This window comes from Lactuca virosa, chromosome 1 (assembly GCF_052849685.1).
Source record: "Lactuca virosa cultivar CGN04683 chromosome 1, Lactuca_virosa_CGN04683_v6, whole genome shotgun sequence".
Lineage (NCBI taxonomy): Eukaryota > Viridiplantae > Streptophyta > Magnoliopsida > Asterales > Asteraceae > Lactuca > Lactuca virosa.
The window spans coordinates 142,839,569-142,856,473 of record NC_136426.1 but is presented as its reverse complement, the minus strand read 5'-3'; the positions used below and the strand labels follow the sequence as shown (position 1 = coordinate 142,856,473).

Here is a 16,905-nt window from a genome sequence, read left to right as displayed (position 1 = left end):
CAAAGGGTCCATATGTTTATTTTGCCAAAGGAAGGGACGTTGATTGCAAAGCTGCCAAATTTACCTAAGGATGTTAAAGTCAATAAGTTTGACTCTACATCAGGTAGAGCCCATTATCTAACTCTGTTAAGTTCTATTCTGAGATCCTCATTACATGATGTGACTAGGTCACATGTTGATGTTTTAAGAATCAAAGAATAGAGAGAAATCTTAAAGGAAGTATATGCTGATTCTGATCGCGAAGGTGGATTTCGATCGCATCAGAATTTTGAGCAGTTGCTTAAGAAGTTATGATATATTGCTAAGGAATAGATAACAACAATTTTCCATGTGGATTGTAAGGATAAGTTTTTCCGCAAAGTTTTAAAATAAAAGAAAATTGTTTAATTTTATTTATTTGAAGTATCCTTACAATGGCATTTGTTGAAAATTGTTGCTTATATGATTCCATTGACAGCAATATTGGAAAATGGATTTGATTCTTTCATTTGTGGTAGTGTCTAAATTTACCAAATCAGGAAAGTTCCTCATCACCCAAGTTTCAATTGGACCGAAACTTGGAATCATGCAAGTTGAATAGTATAATGAATGAGAAATTTCAAGCATTGGAAAATCAAGACTAATTACTTGTTCACATGGATGTGTGAGTCAAGTGAAGGACTAAAGGGATCGAGTACACATTCTTGTGCACTGGTCATGTCCACCACAAAGCTCGTTAAGACTATTTGATTTAATAAAGTTTAGTAAATATGGTTATACTTACAAGTTTAAGTATAATTCTGAAACATTGGAAAAGTCTCAATGTATGGCAGAACGAATGGGAAGAATCAAATTAGGCAGAAAGATAAAAGTTTCTCAAATCTAAAAAGATGGGAGAGTACTTTAGTATCATGTTTGTGATCATCTTAATGATTTAGAAATCATATCACAATTAGTCCTCTAAAGGTCATCTTAGTGCATTCTTATGAGTAAGAAGAGGAGTCATGAATTGTTGAAATGGTTAGATCAGGAAGATGAGTCATACTTCGTTCCAAAACAATTCTTAGAGTCATACTCCAAGATTGTAACTTGAGTGACATATCTTAAAGAAAGGTTTAAAACACTTGTCAAATGTAAGAGTAAAAGTGTCCTACTCTTGTACATTTGAAATTGGTAAGTTGTGATGTTTTGGATAAAACAAAGACCAACTAAGGCCAATTGTGTGAAGTGTTTGTCTTGATAAAGAATCCGCACTATCTCTTGAATATTTGGCAAGATAGTCTTATATGTCAAGAGGATAGTGGGAGTCTTAAAGATCCTAAAAAGAATTTCAAGAACTAATCAAGAATAAAACCTGAGGTTCTTCACTAGCACACGACTTGAGGTTTATAACCTATCGTGTTGACATATTCTGTGCCCATTCCAGTTAAATTTGGCTTTGCATAGGAGTTCTAAAAGTTCTCAATTGGTTGCATAACAACTTGGAAGCAATGGCATGCCCTGTACTGCCAGGTGGCAAGAAGTTAAGATTGCGTAAGTTCAGTCCATATGAGTTTGGATTTGTCACTATCCTTGTCTTATGACTATGGTTTTGACGATTCACATGGATAAGAACACATACACCATAAAATCTAAGGGTCCTAAGGTTTCTCTCCGATTCATGAAAATGATGGTGAGGAAACACTTCCACCAAGTAGATTTGAAGCAGATGGAAAAAGGTCTAAACAATTGAGACTATGATTACGACATCCCTTTTCATAGTTCTGAAATTGTTTAGACACACATGCATGCTATCTAAGGAAAGGTGTATGATTTTGATAAAGTTTTATCAAAGCATCTCGTATCAGAAATCTGAACTTTGGTAAGAAAGTCAGTAAAGTATTGATTTCTAGAAGTCCAGCTGATTTCTGAGTATATGTCAAAGCTAGTGGGAGCATAAGTGTTATGCTAATAATCATCATGTAAGTGGGAGCATGATAATTATTGTTAGTGTTACAAGTTAGCAATGTTAATTATAGAAAACAAAAGTTTCAATTCGTGAGGCTGCAGGGATTGAAAAAGTTGTTTTGCTATAATTAAGGGAGAGGATATACTTCATTTCAGTTCTAAAGGCTTAGATTGAGACCTTAATCATCTTTAGTCAAGAATATATATATATGAATTTCATGTTGGATTGGTTCAACTTAAGGAAATTCTATATATTGCATTCTCAAAATTCGATTATGATTAAGGCATCCCTCTTCATAGTCAAATTTTGAAAACATGGCAAATAAAAATATTATAGCAAAAGACTGGTATAGAATCATGTCTTTATGTGAGACATCATGAATCGTGTACCATTTGCTTTGGGTACAGGATCGATTGCATGTGTTATAATATTTGTCATTTCTAAATTTTTCCAAATGCCCAGAGGCATTAAGAAGGGAAAAGGTCTAGAATTGGACATGACTAAAATGATTAAGCAATTGTCGAGGACAATCTGAGGTTTACCAAAGATTGGTTGCTCAGGGACAGTTGGAAGTATAGTGCTAATTTTGGAAGGACCATATTGACATATTCTGAAAAGAGGCATCTCTTATTCAGAAGTGATAGTCAAAATGAGAATATGGAGTTGTCTCCATAGGTGGAAGTTATCTATGTAAGATTAGAAAACTTAATGCAAGAAGCATGTCCAAAGCAATGTACTTTGAATATGAGACTTAGTTTCCATGGAGTTGATCTCCATTGGAATACCTTATAATGACTGTTGACAAGTCTTTGTGACTTTGTACATATTCATTACAGGAGGGTCAGTGCATATAAGTTTAAAATCTAAACAGATTTCGATAAATGATAGGAATTTGAAATTCTCACATTTTTCGATAAGGATTTGAGAGTGTGAAATTAGAATCATTGAAATTATGTTCAATTGGTTTATTTCACAAAGTAAGGATCATAGACAAACATAGAGTGCATACTTGGTGTATGGCAAAGCTATTGTTTAAGAAAAGCATAGTGTACATGCTTGGAGCATGGGACAACTAGTGTTTTTAATTCAAGTATAAAGTTGATAAAACCGAAACAATGAATAATGAGTAATCAATATGGTGATAAATAAAAGTGTTTATTTATATTCATAGGGTTTGATACCATATTTGATTCATTTATTCTTGTGTTTCACTTTGCATGTTTTGACTTCCAGAATAACTAAGTCGCTCTTCCTGAATGATTAAGTTATTCAAACCATCCACAGTCGGTCATATGTTGGAAGTAGATATGAATCAAGACTGTCATGGGTTGGTTTGTAGAGGTCCAAGTTGGTGGACAAAGTGGTGCTACAACACTCATGAGTGCTCATAAGTTCTAAGTATTGGATTCAACCCGCGCTCATTTGAATCACTTCATGGATTTTATCACGAGTGATCATGAGATGATAATATCTTATATTATTCAAACCTAGAGATATGAGTTGTTACTATGAGTTGGTTATACATTGATTGCACGAAAACGCATTTGGTAACTCGATGTTATAAAACGTGCCTTTGTGTATGATTCAACAAGTAGTAGAACAAGCCATATGAGTCGAAGTTTATCCATTCCTTTTACCTTCGGGATAAAAGCGATATCTGTGGGCCCCTCGATGATTTAGCGATGACACATGTGAGTGCTTGGCCAAGCCAGGACTGATTTGATTTGTTCAATCAGTCAGTCATCATAAATCGAAAATCGGGAAACAACAAATGGACAGAGAGAATGATTATAATCCATGTCTCAGTCCATATGATATCTAGAATGGAGGAATATATGATCCCTTATCTAATGGACAAGTCATTGATAAGGTCAGAGTTCGACAGCGGCTTTAAGAGCTACGATTGCCAGTTAGGTTTTGAAGTCATACTCAATAATAGTTTTAGACTTATCCAAGTGGGAGATTGTTGGATTAATGTCTAAGTCCATAACTATATTTGGTATGTACTTGACCCGACCCGGCATGGTCCATTTGGGATGCACTTCACCGGCACAATTTATATGGATAGTCTTTTGAGAATAGTATATTTATGATTTATATTAATATATTATAAGTTCTAATATATTAATATGGAATCATATTATTTAACTAGTATTGATCAAGAATTAATTTAGAATTAATTAAGTGATCAAAAAGAACTAATTAAATATGGACTCTTATATATATGGAATGGGCCAAGTTCATTTAGGTTGGGCTAAGTTTTCATGGATGGTCCATGGAGCTTTTAACCCATGGATCCTATATAAATGAAAGGTCATGGGTATTAGAGTTTACATGGATGTAACCATAATCCCCCATAATATATAAAGGGGTCCTTGGCTCACAAAATTGGCACAAGTGTGTGAAAATAAGAGTGGGCCGATTTTAGTGTGCATACATATTCTCTCAAGTTCTTCCAAGGTGTTTTGGTGATTTGTGATTCCATTTGAGGCTTCCACACTATTGGGGCTAAGCTCTTAAAGCTTGAAGACATCAAGCTACATCAAAAGGTATGTCATCTAACTAGAACTTTGTAGTATAGGTGCTTCATAATATGCTAGTTAGGATGAAACCTTGGAATAGTTAATATTTGCATGTATAATAGAGAAAGCATAGATCCAAGGTTTATAGGGTTGCATGTACACCATAGGAGTGTTAGAATGCTCAAAACCCAACAACATCAAGCTCCTCGAGCGTGGTATGCGACTCTCACAAAGCACTTGCTCGATCATGGATACTCTCGTGGCACTATCGATCAAACTTTATTCATCAAGCATGTTGGTAATGATCAGATTCTAGTCCAGATCTACGTTGACGACATTATCTTCGGGTCTACCAGTCCACAGCTATGCAAAGAGTTTGAAGTCGTGATGAAAAAGAGGTTTGAGATGAGTTCGTTAGGGGAAATGACCATGTTTCTGGGGCTTCAGGTCAAACAAAATTCAACCGGAATCCTGCTCCATCAAGCTAAGTATGTGGAGGATATTCTTGAGAAGTTCGGGTTTCAAGACGCAAAACCTGCATCGACACCAATGGCCGAAAGACCCCTGCTGAATCCAGATACTGATGGCGAATCCGTAGATCAAACACACTACAGATCGATGATCGGATTGTTGATGTATCTTACTGCAAGCCGTCCAGACATCATGTTTGCAGTTTGTCAATGCGCACGTTATCAGGCTAATCCTAAACTTTCACATCTTATTGCTGTCAAAAGGATTTTTCGGTATATCAAAGGCAGCCCAAAATTGGGTCTTTGGTATCCGAAAAATTCCGAATTTGATTTATATGCTTTTGCTGACAGTAATTATGGAGGCTGTGAGCTTGACAGGAAATCTACATCAGGAGGGTGTCAATTCCTTGGCGACAGGCTGGTGTCATGGCAGTGCAAGAAACAGAATGTCACACCCCCAAACCAAGGATGGCGGAAACGTCCGGGGGTGGAGGACTTCATGTATAGTATCATAACAGCAATTGTAATAGTAATTCAAGCAAACACAACCAACATATATATAATTGAAAAAAAATTACATCATTGTATGAATTACATGTTTACGAATCAATTACAATATGTTGATAAAATATGAAATAGTAGACGCCTTAGCGTCCCATCCTGAAAAGCACTTGATTACCTGTTTAATGATTTCCTGAGAATACAAGTTGTTTGAAAAAGTGTCAACACAAAGGTTGGTGAGTTCATAAGCTTTTCATTTGTAAAAGTAGTATTTGTGTTAGAAAAATCCAATATTTTCCTTAATGTGTAAATGTAGTCTTAAAACCCAAAGACCGAAATGTACAAGTAATTTGTCATATTTATAGTAAAACAATGCAAGTTTAAATCGACATAAACTCGTTAAATTTTAATGAAGTCCCCGTAAATTCCAATGTTTGTTAATACTTTATGTGAGTTTATTATAACCATACTATGACCACAGTTGCCTAAAACGACGTTCTTCAGGCGTCGGAAATGTTATGACATTTGTCACCCCAGACCTATCGGTCTAACTGTTGCATGCAGTTTAGGTGTGGGTTTGTCAAACCCAATATAGATCTATACACAAGTATCACGCTCTCCCTCAAGGAGACTCTGGTTACAATACAGGACTTAATGGTAATTTGAAGTAAATGTCTCACAAAGTCATTAACGGAATTACGTGTTATGAAAACTTGGTACCGTATGGCCGTACCTTGCTTAATGAAAATATCCTTTGTATAAATGTACCCTTTTTAAATGTATGTGTTATGTAATGTATCATAAACTATACCTATTATGGTTTATCAATCAAGGGTAGTACGTGGTAATGTATGCAAACTATATTCAAAATAGTTTATTTAATGTTTGAATGTATCGATTGTACTTTGATTATAATCACTTGTTATTCTTTATATTTTATATGACCAAATCCATTTGTAAACTGATGTGTGTCTAAATATTAAGATAAAATGTCATATATTGCAGTAACATATAGTCACATAAAGATATACACCTTGCTCAACATGTTACAAGGTGAAATGAAATTAACAGCAACTTTTCGTTAAAAACAGTTTCTGTTACCGTTCTTAGAAAATTTATAGAAAAATCATCACAGCTCTAAATCCAAATCCGCAAATTTTGAGAGTTTGGAATATGAGTCTAGTTTGTTCGTGAATTTTATCATGATTTTTAGTGATCTCTAACAGAGGTGAAAATGTTCATAATCACAGACTGGTCCGGGTTTGCCTCTGAAATGACAGGCAGTTTTGTAAAAATCACCATTAATTGTAGAAAAATCATTTGGAGATGTGCAAGTAGTCATTTTAAAGCTAAGAGTTTGAACTACTTGCACCTGAAACAGTTTTGAAAACTAAAATTTTTAAGTTGACCAAAACAGTCCGTGATTAACGTCCATCTTTTCTGATGCAATCTGTTAGAAAAAGTTTAATTGTGTTCTTGATGATTTTACTTGTATTCCCCCCTTAAAACTTAAGAAAAACATGTAAATGTGTGGGTATGAACTCACCTTATGTGGTTTCAGTAGATAAAAGTGAGAGAGAGGAAGTGTTCAACTCAAGAACACTAAGAAGATGTCTTGATGATTCGAAAATCTAACACCGAATAAGATGGAACTTGTGTAAGATATCAATAATTTGAGTAGAATGGAGTTTAATAATTATGTGAATGATGAAGATACTTACTAATTGAAGAAAGAAATCCCTGGAGAAAGCCTTGAAGTTCTTGAAGTTAAGAGAAAAGATGAGAGAATTTTGGAGAGTGTTCTTGGTTGCTAAGTGTAGAATGAAAGAGTTTTTATGGAGAATGAGGAGAGAGGATCAATCCTCCAGCTCTTAGAACGTGGGAAGAGCTGGAGATTGGTTGTAAAGGTCCACTAAGGAGACAAGGAGTAGTGGGAAAGAGTGGATGATCATAGAGTGAGGTGGTGGTGGCTTGCTTTTGTCATAAAATAAGGAAAAGCAAATATTCCCTCAATAATTAGTCCAACCACCAATTCTTTTAATACATTTTTATAAAAACCCTGGAGATTTATATATTTTGGGGACTTAGTTTATAAAATAAAGTTTTGGATGAAAATCCCACGTTAAAATAATGAAAAACGGAGTTAAAACGAAGTCGTAGTCGAAAAACCGGAAAAATTATGACACGCAAACATGCATGTCGTCTTCTTTTATGACAGGGGCTTCCTTGATACTCATTGCGTGTCCTAAACACGCGAGTCGTAAGTTTACGACAGACAAATGTGTGTCGTCTTCCTTTATGACAGGGACTTCGGTCCTGAAGCTTCAGTTTTGGGTCCTTAAGCCTATTTTACCCGTTTTTACCCCGTTTCAAGTGGTTTTTGACCCAGTTAAGGGTCGGGATGGCCCGAATGATTACAAAAAATTAAAGGAACTTTTGAGAGAGATTTGGGAGAGATTCGGGAGAGATTTGGGAGAGATTTTAATAGAGAGAGGTTGAGTGAAAGAGATTGTGAGAGGTTTCGTTTGTGATCTTTTTGAGTGTCCGGCTTCGCAACGAAAGGTCCATAAACCCCGTTAAGCCATGATTTAGTGTCTTACACAATCCCGATGATTGTGCAATAGTGTTTTATCGCTTTGGTTTGTTGTTTAGCATTGTTAAGGCTAAGGAAAATCAAACACATGAACTTTCCAAATGATGATTTCTCATTAAAATAGCGAATTGTATAGTGATTACATAACGTAAACCCTAGCATACAAGGGTTATTGGAGTTGACCGGTTTGACTTGTTGACTTTGAATTGACCGAAATTTGACGGTTGTCACATCATCCCCCCGTTAGAATTGTCCAAGGGTTTCCTCCGCTTGTCCGCGTAGCTTTTCTGTCGGTCTCTTGAGGCTTTAAGTCGTGCTCGGATTTGTACGATCTTTTCGGTGGTTTCGCGGATGATTTCTGGACCGGTGAGAGTGCTATTAGAGACTTGCCCTCTAGCTAGATGTGTATCCCCCACCTCAGCCCAACACAGGGGTGATCTACATTTGCGACCGTAAAGAGCTTCGAATGGAGCGACTTTGATGCTAGTATGATAGCTGTTATTGTAGGAGAATTCGATAAGCGGTAGATGGGTATCCCATGCTTTACCGAAGTCTATCACACAAGCTCTTAACATGTCTTCCAACGTTTGAATGGTTCGCTCGCTCTGTCCGTCGGTTTGTGGGTGGTAGGCCGTACTCATGTCAAGCCTAGTTCCCAATGATTTTTGTAGAGACTGCCAAAACCGTGAGGTAAATCTACTATCTCTATCGGAGATAATGGATATCGGCACACCATGGAGTCGTACAATCTCTCTGATGTACGTTCTAGTCAGCTTCTCCATCTTGTCGGTTTCTTTTATTGGAAGAAAGTGTGCTGATTTGGTCAATCTGTCTACAATTACCCATATTGTGTCAAGACCGCCCGATGTCTTAGGCAGCTTGGTTATGAAGTCCATTGTTATTCGTTCCCACTTCCACTCAGGTATATCCGGCTGTTGTAATAGCCCGGATGGTTTCTGGTATTCGGTTTTGACCTTAGCGCAAGTCAGGCACTTGCTCACATAGGTAGCAATCTCAGCTTTCATGTTCGGCCACCAGTATAATTTCTTGAGGTCCAGATACATCTTATCCGACCCGGGATGGATGGAGTATCGAGTCTTGTGTGCTTCATTCATGACGACATCTCGGAGTCCACCGAACTTCGGTGTCCAAATCCGGTTCATGATATAACGTGCTCCATCCTCCTTGACTTCTAAGTTTTTATCCATTCCCCTTAATGTCTCTCCTGCCACCTTTTCTGGTTTCAAAGCTTCCAGTTGAGCTTCCTTGATTTGTATGGTCAGGTGGGAATGGATTGTCATTGTTAAGGATTTTACTCGGCGGCCCGAGTACTCCTTCCTGCTTAGAGCATCGGCCACTACATTGGCCTTGCCCGGATGATAACGAATTTCGCACTCGTAGTCATTCAGCAACTCCACCCATCTCCTCTGTCGCATGTTGAGCTCTTTCTGATTGAGGATATGCTGAAGACTTTTGTGATCAGTGAAGATAGTGCATTTCGTGCCGTAGAGGTAGTGTCTCCAGATCTTCAAAGCGAATACCACTGCTCCTAATTCCAGGTCGTGCGTAGTATAATTAACCTCGTGCGTCTTAAGCTGTCTCGATGCATACGCGATAACCTTCCCTCTCTGCATGAGCACACATCCGAGGCCTTGATTCGAAGCATCACAGTACACTACGAAGTCCTCGGTTCCCTCTGGGAGAGACAAGATCGGTGCGCTGCATAGGGCTTGTTTTAACGTTTGGAAAGCAGTTTCTTGATTATTTTCCCACTTGAATATCACACCTTTCTGCGTCAAGGTGGTGAGTGGTTTCGCAATCTTGGAGAAGTTTTGTATAAATCTTCGATAGTAGCCAGCAAGCCCAAGGAATTGTCGAATTTCGGTTGGCGTCTTGGGTGCTGACCAATTCTCGATTGCCTTGATCTTGGAGGGATCCACATGTATGCCTTTCTCACTTACCACATGTCCAAGGAAATCCACTTCTCTAATCCAGAATTCACACTTAGAGAACTTAGCATAAAGCTTCTCCGCTCTTTGCGTCTCTAGCACTTGGTGTAGATGTAGGCGATGCTCTTCTTCGCTTCGCGAGTAGATCAAGATATCGTCGATGAATACGATTACAAACTTGTCTAGGTAGGGTCGACACACTCTATTCATTAGGTCCATGAATACCGCAGGTGCATTTGTTAAACCGAAGGACATCACCACAAACTCGTAGTGCCCATAGCGAGTTCTGAATGCAGTTTTGGGAATATCTTCTTCTTGAACTCGTAGTTGATGGTAGCCTGACCTTAGGTCGATCTTTGAGAAGAAATTTGCTCCTTGGAGTTGGTCGAAAAGGTCGTCGATTCGGGGCAGAGGATATCGGTTTTTGATGGTGAGCTTGTTTAGTTCCCGATAGTCGATGCACATGCGAAAGGATCCGTCCTTCTTCTTTACAAAAAGGACTGGTGCTCCCCAAGGTGAGAAGCTTGGTCTGATGAACCCTTTGTTCAAAAGCTCGGTCAACTGACTGGACAACTCCTGCATTTCTGATGGTGCGAGGCGGTATGGAGCTCTGGCTACGGGGGTAGCTCCGGGTATTAAGTTAATTCTGAAATCGACTTGTCGTGCGAGTGGTACACCAGGAAGATCCTCTGGGAACACATCCGGGAAGTTACACACTTCGGGGATGTCCTTGATGTCTTTCACGTCTTGTTTCTTGTCTACTACACGGGCTAAGAAGGCGTGGTACTCCTTCCGGAGATACTTTTAGGCTTTGATGCATGAGATGACTTGTAAATTCGCACTAGGTTTGTCACCATAGATGAGAAGGGTTTCGTCATTTGGTAGATTGAGGCGAACGGCCCTTTCGTAACATAGAATGTCGGCACGGTGAGGAACTAACCAATCCATCCCGATGATTACGTCGAAGCTTTTTATGGTGACTGGCATCAGGTCAATTTTAAATGTATGGTTGTCTAGAGTGAGAGTACATTCTGAGTATATATCGCTAGTGCTTTCTACTTTCCCATTTGCCATTTCTACTACATAAGTATCCTTTAGTGATTGGGGATTTTGTTCAAGTAAATGTTTATATTGGTGGCTCACGAAACTCCTCTCCGCTCCACTATCAAATAGTACGCATGCATAAGAGTTATTGAGGAGAAACGTACCGGTAACCACCGTGGGATCCTCGACTGCTTCCCCGTGTCCTATTGCCAGGACTCTTCCTACTCCACCAGCATTAGGGGCTTGTGCTTTGGGGCAGTCTCTTTTGAAGTGACCTGCGTCTCCACAGTTGTAGCAGGTCCGGGTTGCCCCCGTACTGGCGACTTGGTTGATTGGTTGAGCCGGTGCTTTACAGAAACGAGCAGTGTGCCCCTTCTTGTCGCAGTTGTTACAGTGCATCTCCCTACAAGCACCATTGTGGTGAAAGTTGCACTTGTTGCACTTAGGTAGTTTTCCCGCATATGGCTTCGGTGGTGCTGGAGTGGTAGCAGTAGTGGCAGCATTAGTGGCAGCATGGACAACAACAATTTGTTGCTTCTTAGCGGGGTCCTGTGCTGGTTGGCTCTTCTTTTCGTTCCAGAACTTCCTTTTGTTGTTTCCCCCTTTTGATTTATCAGTGGTGGTGGTTGTAGTATTATGATCGGCTCGGTGGTCAACAAGTTGTTGTGCCAGCTCCCTGGCACTGTCAAAAGTAGTTGGCCTTGAAGCCAGGACACTACTTTGCACGTGGAGAGACAGTCCCCAAAGGTATCGCTCCACCTTTTTCTCCTCCGGAGTAACCATTGTTGGGCAGAGGAGAGCCAATTCATTGAATCGGGTGGTGTAGGTTTCAAGGTCAGAGCCCGTCATCCTGAGGTTCCAGAGTTCTTGTTCCAGCTTTTGAATTTCACCTCTCGGGCAGTACTCCTTCATCATCAACGTTTTTAGTTCTGCCCAGGTTATGGAGCTAGCCACTTCGAGAGTAAGTGACTTAACCCGGCAGTTCCACCAAGTAAGGGCCCGACCGGTGAAGGTTAAGGTTGCGAACTTAACTTTGCTCGCTTCGGGGCAGGAGCACACCTGAAAGACTACTTCGGTCTTTTCAAACCATTGCATCAACGTGATGACTCCCCCGCTTCCATTGAAGTTGTCGGGTTTGCCATTTGTGAAGTCCCTGTATGAACACTCTTTTGCACGCCACGTACTGTCTCCGTGGTTAGAGTGTGTAGCTCCCGATCCCGAACCACCAGCTCCGTTGGTCCCTATATGTGACATTGCGGCCGCTACGGCTGCTGTTACTGCAGCCTGGAACATCGCGGGATCAAACTGTGGAGGCGGCGGCGGAGGAGGTGTTGCTGTGTTGCTGGAAGGTCTTGGTCTTCTTCTTGGCGGCATGGTTCTGTCATAAGTCGTAAACCAATGTACTTTTAGTAAAAGTGTATTTATAGGGAGAGAAATCTTTTATACATAAAGTATATTATTACGTTGTTTTCCGGTATGTTTACGATACATACGATTTTATACTTTTTATTGACCCAATACATTGGGTTATGAGGTAAAATGAAAGTATAAAATATTTTTATTATAGTAACACAAAATACTCCTATAGTATTTGTAAATGTTTAGTTTTGAGTTCTTAAAGCATTTAGTTACTTTATAATATTCATCATACTTTTAATGAGAATTTATAAGTCCTTGTCTTACCCGTTCGGCTAACGACCCTCCACCGATCAAGGAAGCGGTGGGTGAGAGTGGACACCCATTAAGTTGCCATTTTATAGGCAACAACCTTATACCCCCCTTATAGACCGGCTTCGTGAATGAGGCGTACTAGCGGTAAGACGAGTTTGTTAGATTTGTTGTCCATCCTGACCATCCCCCGGTATATGCAAGTCAATTCCCGGACAGATATAGTTGATCAGGCTATATCCTTCCCAGACTTGATTTACATATACCAAGGCATACCCATAATGTACAACTCCTCTTCTTTTATTTTATGTTGTTGTAGTTATGACACTATGTGAGCATGTATGCATGTATTTATACTTTTTAATAAAAAAAATCATTTATTTTCTAAAAGTATATTTATTTGAAAAATGCACACATCAGAGACTATTAGTCCCAATTGTGTTTATAGTTTGTATATCTTATGTGGTTTGATATACTTAATTCACTATAAACTGCGCTCTGATACCAATCTGTCACACCCCCAAACCAAGGATGGCGGAAACGTCCGGGGGTGGAGGACTTCATGTATAGTATCATAACAGCAATTGTAATAGTAATTCAAGCAAACACAACCAACATATATATAATTGAAAAAAAATTACATCATTGTATGAATTACATGTTTACGAATCAATTACAATATGTTGATAAAATATGAAATAGTAGACGCCTTAGCGTCCCATCCTCAAAAGCACTTGATTACATGTTTAATGATTTCCTGAGAATACAAGTTGTTTGAAAAAGTGTCAACACAAAGGTTGGTGAGTTCATAAGCTTTTCATTTGTAAAAGTAGTATTTGTGTTAGAAAAATCCAATATTTTCCTTAATGTGTAAATGTAGTCTTAAAACCCAAAGACCGAAATGTACAAGTAATTTGTCATATTTATAGTAAAACAATGCAAGTTTAAATCGACATAAACTCGTTAAATTTTAATGAAGTCCCCGTAAATTCCAATGTTTGTTAATACTTTATGTGAGTTTATTATAACCATACTATGACCACGGTTGCCTAAAACGACGTTCTTCAGGCGTCGGAAATGTTATGACATTTGTCACCCCAGACCTATCGGTCTAACTGTTGCATGCAGTTTAGGTGTGGGTTTGTCAAACCCAATATAGATCTATACACAAGTATCACGCTCTCCCTCAAGGAGACTCTGGTTACAATACAGGACTTAATGGTAATTTGAAGTAAATGTCTCACAAAGTCATTAACGAAATTACGTGTTATGAAAACTTGGTACCGTATGGCCGTACCTTGCTTAATGAAAATATCCTTTGTATAAATGTACCCTTTTTAAATGTATGTGTTATGTAATGTATCATAAACTATACCTATTATGGTTTATCAATCAAGGGTAGTACGTGGTAATGTATGCAAACTATATTCAAAATAGTTTATTTAATGTTTGAATGTATCGATTGTACTTTGATTATAATCACTTGTTATTCTTTATATTTTATATGACCAAATCCATTTGTAACCTTATGTGTGTCTAAATATTAAGATAAAATGTCATATATTGCAGTAACATATAGTCACATAAAGATATACATCTTGCTCAACATGTTACAAGGTGAAATGAAATTAACAGCAACTTTTCGTTAAAAACAGTTTCTGTTACCGTTCTTAGAAAATTTATAGAAAAATCATCACAGCTCTAAATCCAAATCCGCAAATTTTGAGAGTTTGGAATATGAGTCTAGTTTGTTCGTGAATTTTATCATGATTTTTAGTGATCTCTAACAGAGGTGAAAATGTTCATAATCACAGACTGGTCCGGGTTTGCCTCTGAAATGACAGGCAGTTTTGTAAAAATCACCATTAATTGTAGAAAAATCATTTGGAGATGTGCAAGTAGTCATTTTAAAGCTAAGAGTTTGAACTACTTGCACCTGAAACAGTTTTGAAAACTAAAATTTTTAAGTTGACCAAAACAGTCCGTGATTAACGTCCATCTTTTCTGATGCAATATGTTAGAAAAAGTTTAATTGTGTTCTTGATGATTTTACTTGTATTCCCCCCTTAAAACTTAAGAAAAACATGTAAATGTGTGGGTATGAACTCACCTTATGTGGTTTCAGTAGATGAAAGTGAGAGAGAGGAAGTGTTCAACTCAAGAACACTAAGAAGATGTCTTGATGATTCGAAAATCTAACACCGAATAAGATGGAACTTGTGTAAGATATCAATAATTTGAGTAGAATGGAGTTTAATAATTATGTGAATGATGAAGATACTTACTAATTGAAGAAAGAAATCCCTGGAGAAAGCCTTGAAGTTCTTGAAGTTAAGAGAAAAGATGAGAGAATTTTGGAGAGTGTTCTTGGTTGCTAAGTGTAGAATGAAAGAGTTTTTATGGAGAATGAGGAGAGAGGATCAATCCTCCAGCTCTTAGAACGTGGGAAGAGCTGGAGATTGGTTGTAAAGGTCCACTAAGGAGACAAGGAGTAGTGGGAAAGAGTGGATGATCATAGAGTGAGGTGGTGGTGGCTTGCTTTTGTCATAAAATAAGGAAAAGCAAATATTCCCTCAATAATTAGTCCAACCACCAATTCTTTTAATACATTTTTATAAAAACCCTGGAGATTTATATATTTTGGGGACTTAGTTTATAAAATAAAGTTTTGGGTGAAAATCCCACGTTAAAATAATGAAAAACGGAGTTAAAACGAAGTCGTAGTCGAAAAACCGGAAAAATTATGACACGCAAACATGCATGTCGTCTTCTTTTATGACAGGGGCTTCCTTGATACTCATTGCGTGTCCTAAACACGCGAGTCGTAAGTTTATGACAGACAAATGTGTGTCGTCTTCCTTTATGACAGGGACTTCGGTCCTGAAGCTTCAGTTTTGGGTCCTTAAGCCTATTTTACCCGTTTTTACCCCGTTTCAAGTGGTTTTTGACCCAGTTAAGGGTCGGGATGGCCCGAATGATTACAAAAAATTAAAGGAACTTTTGAGAGAGATTTTGGGAGAGATTCGGGAGAGATTTGGGAGAGATTTTAATAGAGAGAGGTTGAGTGAAAGAGATTGTGAGAGGTTTCGTTTGTGATCTTTTTGAGTGTCCGGCTTCGCAACGAAAGGTCCATAAACCCCGTTAAGCCATGATTTAGTGTCTTACACAATCCCGATGATTGTGCAATAGTGTTTTATCGCTTTGGTTTGTTGTTTAGCATTGTTAAGGCTAAGGAAAATCATACACATGAACTTTCCAAATGATGATTTCTCATTAAAATAGCGAATTGTATAGTGCTTACATAACGTAAACCCTAGCATACAAGGGTTATTGGAGTTGACCGGTTTGACTTGTTGACTTTGAATTGACCGAAATTTGACGGTTGTCACATCATCCCCCCGTTAGAAGGAAATTCGTCCCGAAATTTTCATTTTGACTGGGATTTCAAGAGTTTGGGAAGAGATGTGGATACTTTTGTTTCATCTGATCCTCGCGTTCCCAGGTGAATTCGGGTCCTCGTTTAGCGTTCCAACGTACCTTCACGATGGGAATACGACTTTGTTTCGTTCGTTTGATTTCCCGGTCCATGATCTCCACAGGTTCTTCCACGAAGTTGAGGCTCTCATTGATCTCGATTTCCTCGACTGGAATAATGAGAGTCTCATCGGATAGGCACTTTTTCAAGTTCGAGACGTGGAAGGTAGGATGCACATTACTAAGTTCGCGGGGTAGATTGAGTTTGTAAGCTACGGGGCCGATTCTAGCGAGAATCTCAAAAGGTCCTATGTATCTTGGATTCAGCTTCCCACGCTTTCCGAAGCGTATCAAGCCTTTCCAGGGTGAGACTTTCAAAAGGACTCGGTCTCCCACCTGGAATTCCAAGGGTTTCCTCTGCTTGTCCGCGTAGCTTTTCTGTCGGTCTCTTGAGGCTTTAAGTCATGCTCGGATTTGTACGATCTTTTCGGTGGTTTCGCGGATGATTTCTGGACCGGTGAGAGTGCTATTAGAGACTTGCCCTCTAGCTAGCTGTGTATCCCCCACCTCAGCCCAACACAGGGGTGATCTACATTTGCGACCGTAAAGAGCTTCGAATGGAGCGACTTTGATGCTAGTATGATAGCTGTTATTGTAGGAGAATTCGATAAGCGGTAGATGGGTATCCCATGCTTTACCGAAGTCTATCACACAAGCTCTTAACATGTCTTCCAACGTTTGAATGGTTCGCACGCTC

The 16,905-nt window shown here is 38.8% G+C and overlaps 1 protein-coding gene and 1 long non-coding RNA gene across 2 annotated transcripts; both read right to left on the bottom strand.

Moving 5' to 3' along the window:
* Positions 1–5,551: 5,551 nt before the first annotated feature.
* On the bottom strand, positions 5,552–11,789 carry LOC145121534 (uncharacterized). Its single transcript, XM_079057265.1, has 2 exons — positions 11,171–11,789; positions 5,552–5,613 (listed from the first exon to the last, which is right to left on the bottom strand). The coding sequence occupies exons 1-2, from the start codon at positions 11,787–11,789 to the stop codon at positions 5,603–5,605; spliced, it is 630 nt and encodes a 209-aa protein (XP_078913391.1). The 3' UTR covers positions 5,552–5,602.
* A 70-nt stretch (positions 11,790–11,859) lies between these two features.
* Positions 11,860–15,214, bottom strand: LOC145106957 (uncharacterized). Its single transcript, XR_013707670.1, has 3 exons — positions 14,960–15,214; positions 14,785–14,869; positions 11,860–12,384 (listed from the first exon to the last, which is right to left on the bottom strand). It is a non-coding gene; the product is annotated as an uncharacterized LOC145106957 (long non-coding RNA).
* Positions 15,215–16,905: the final 1,691 nt, after the last annotated feature.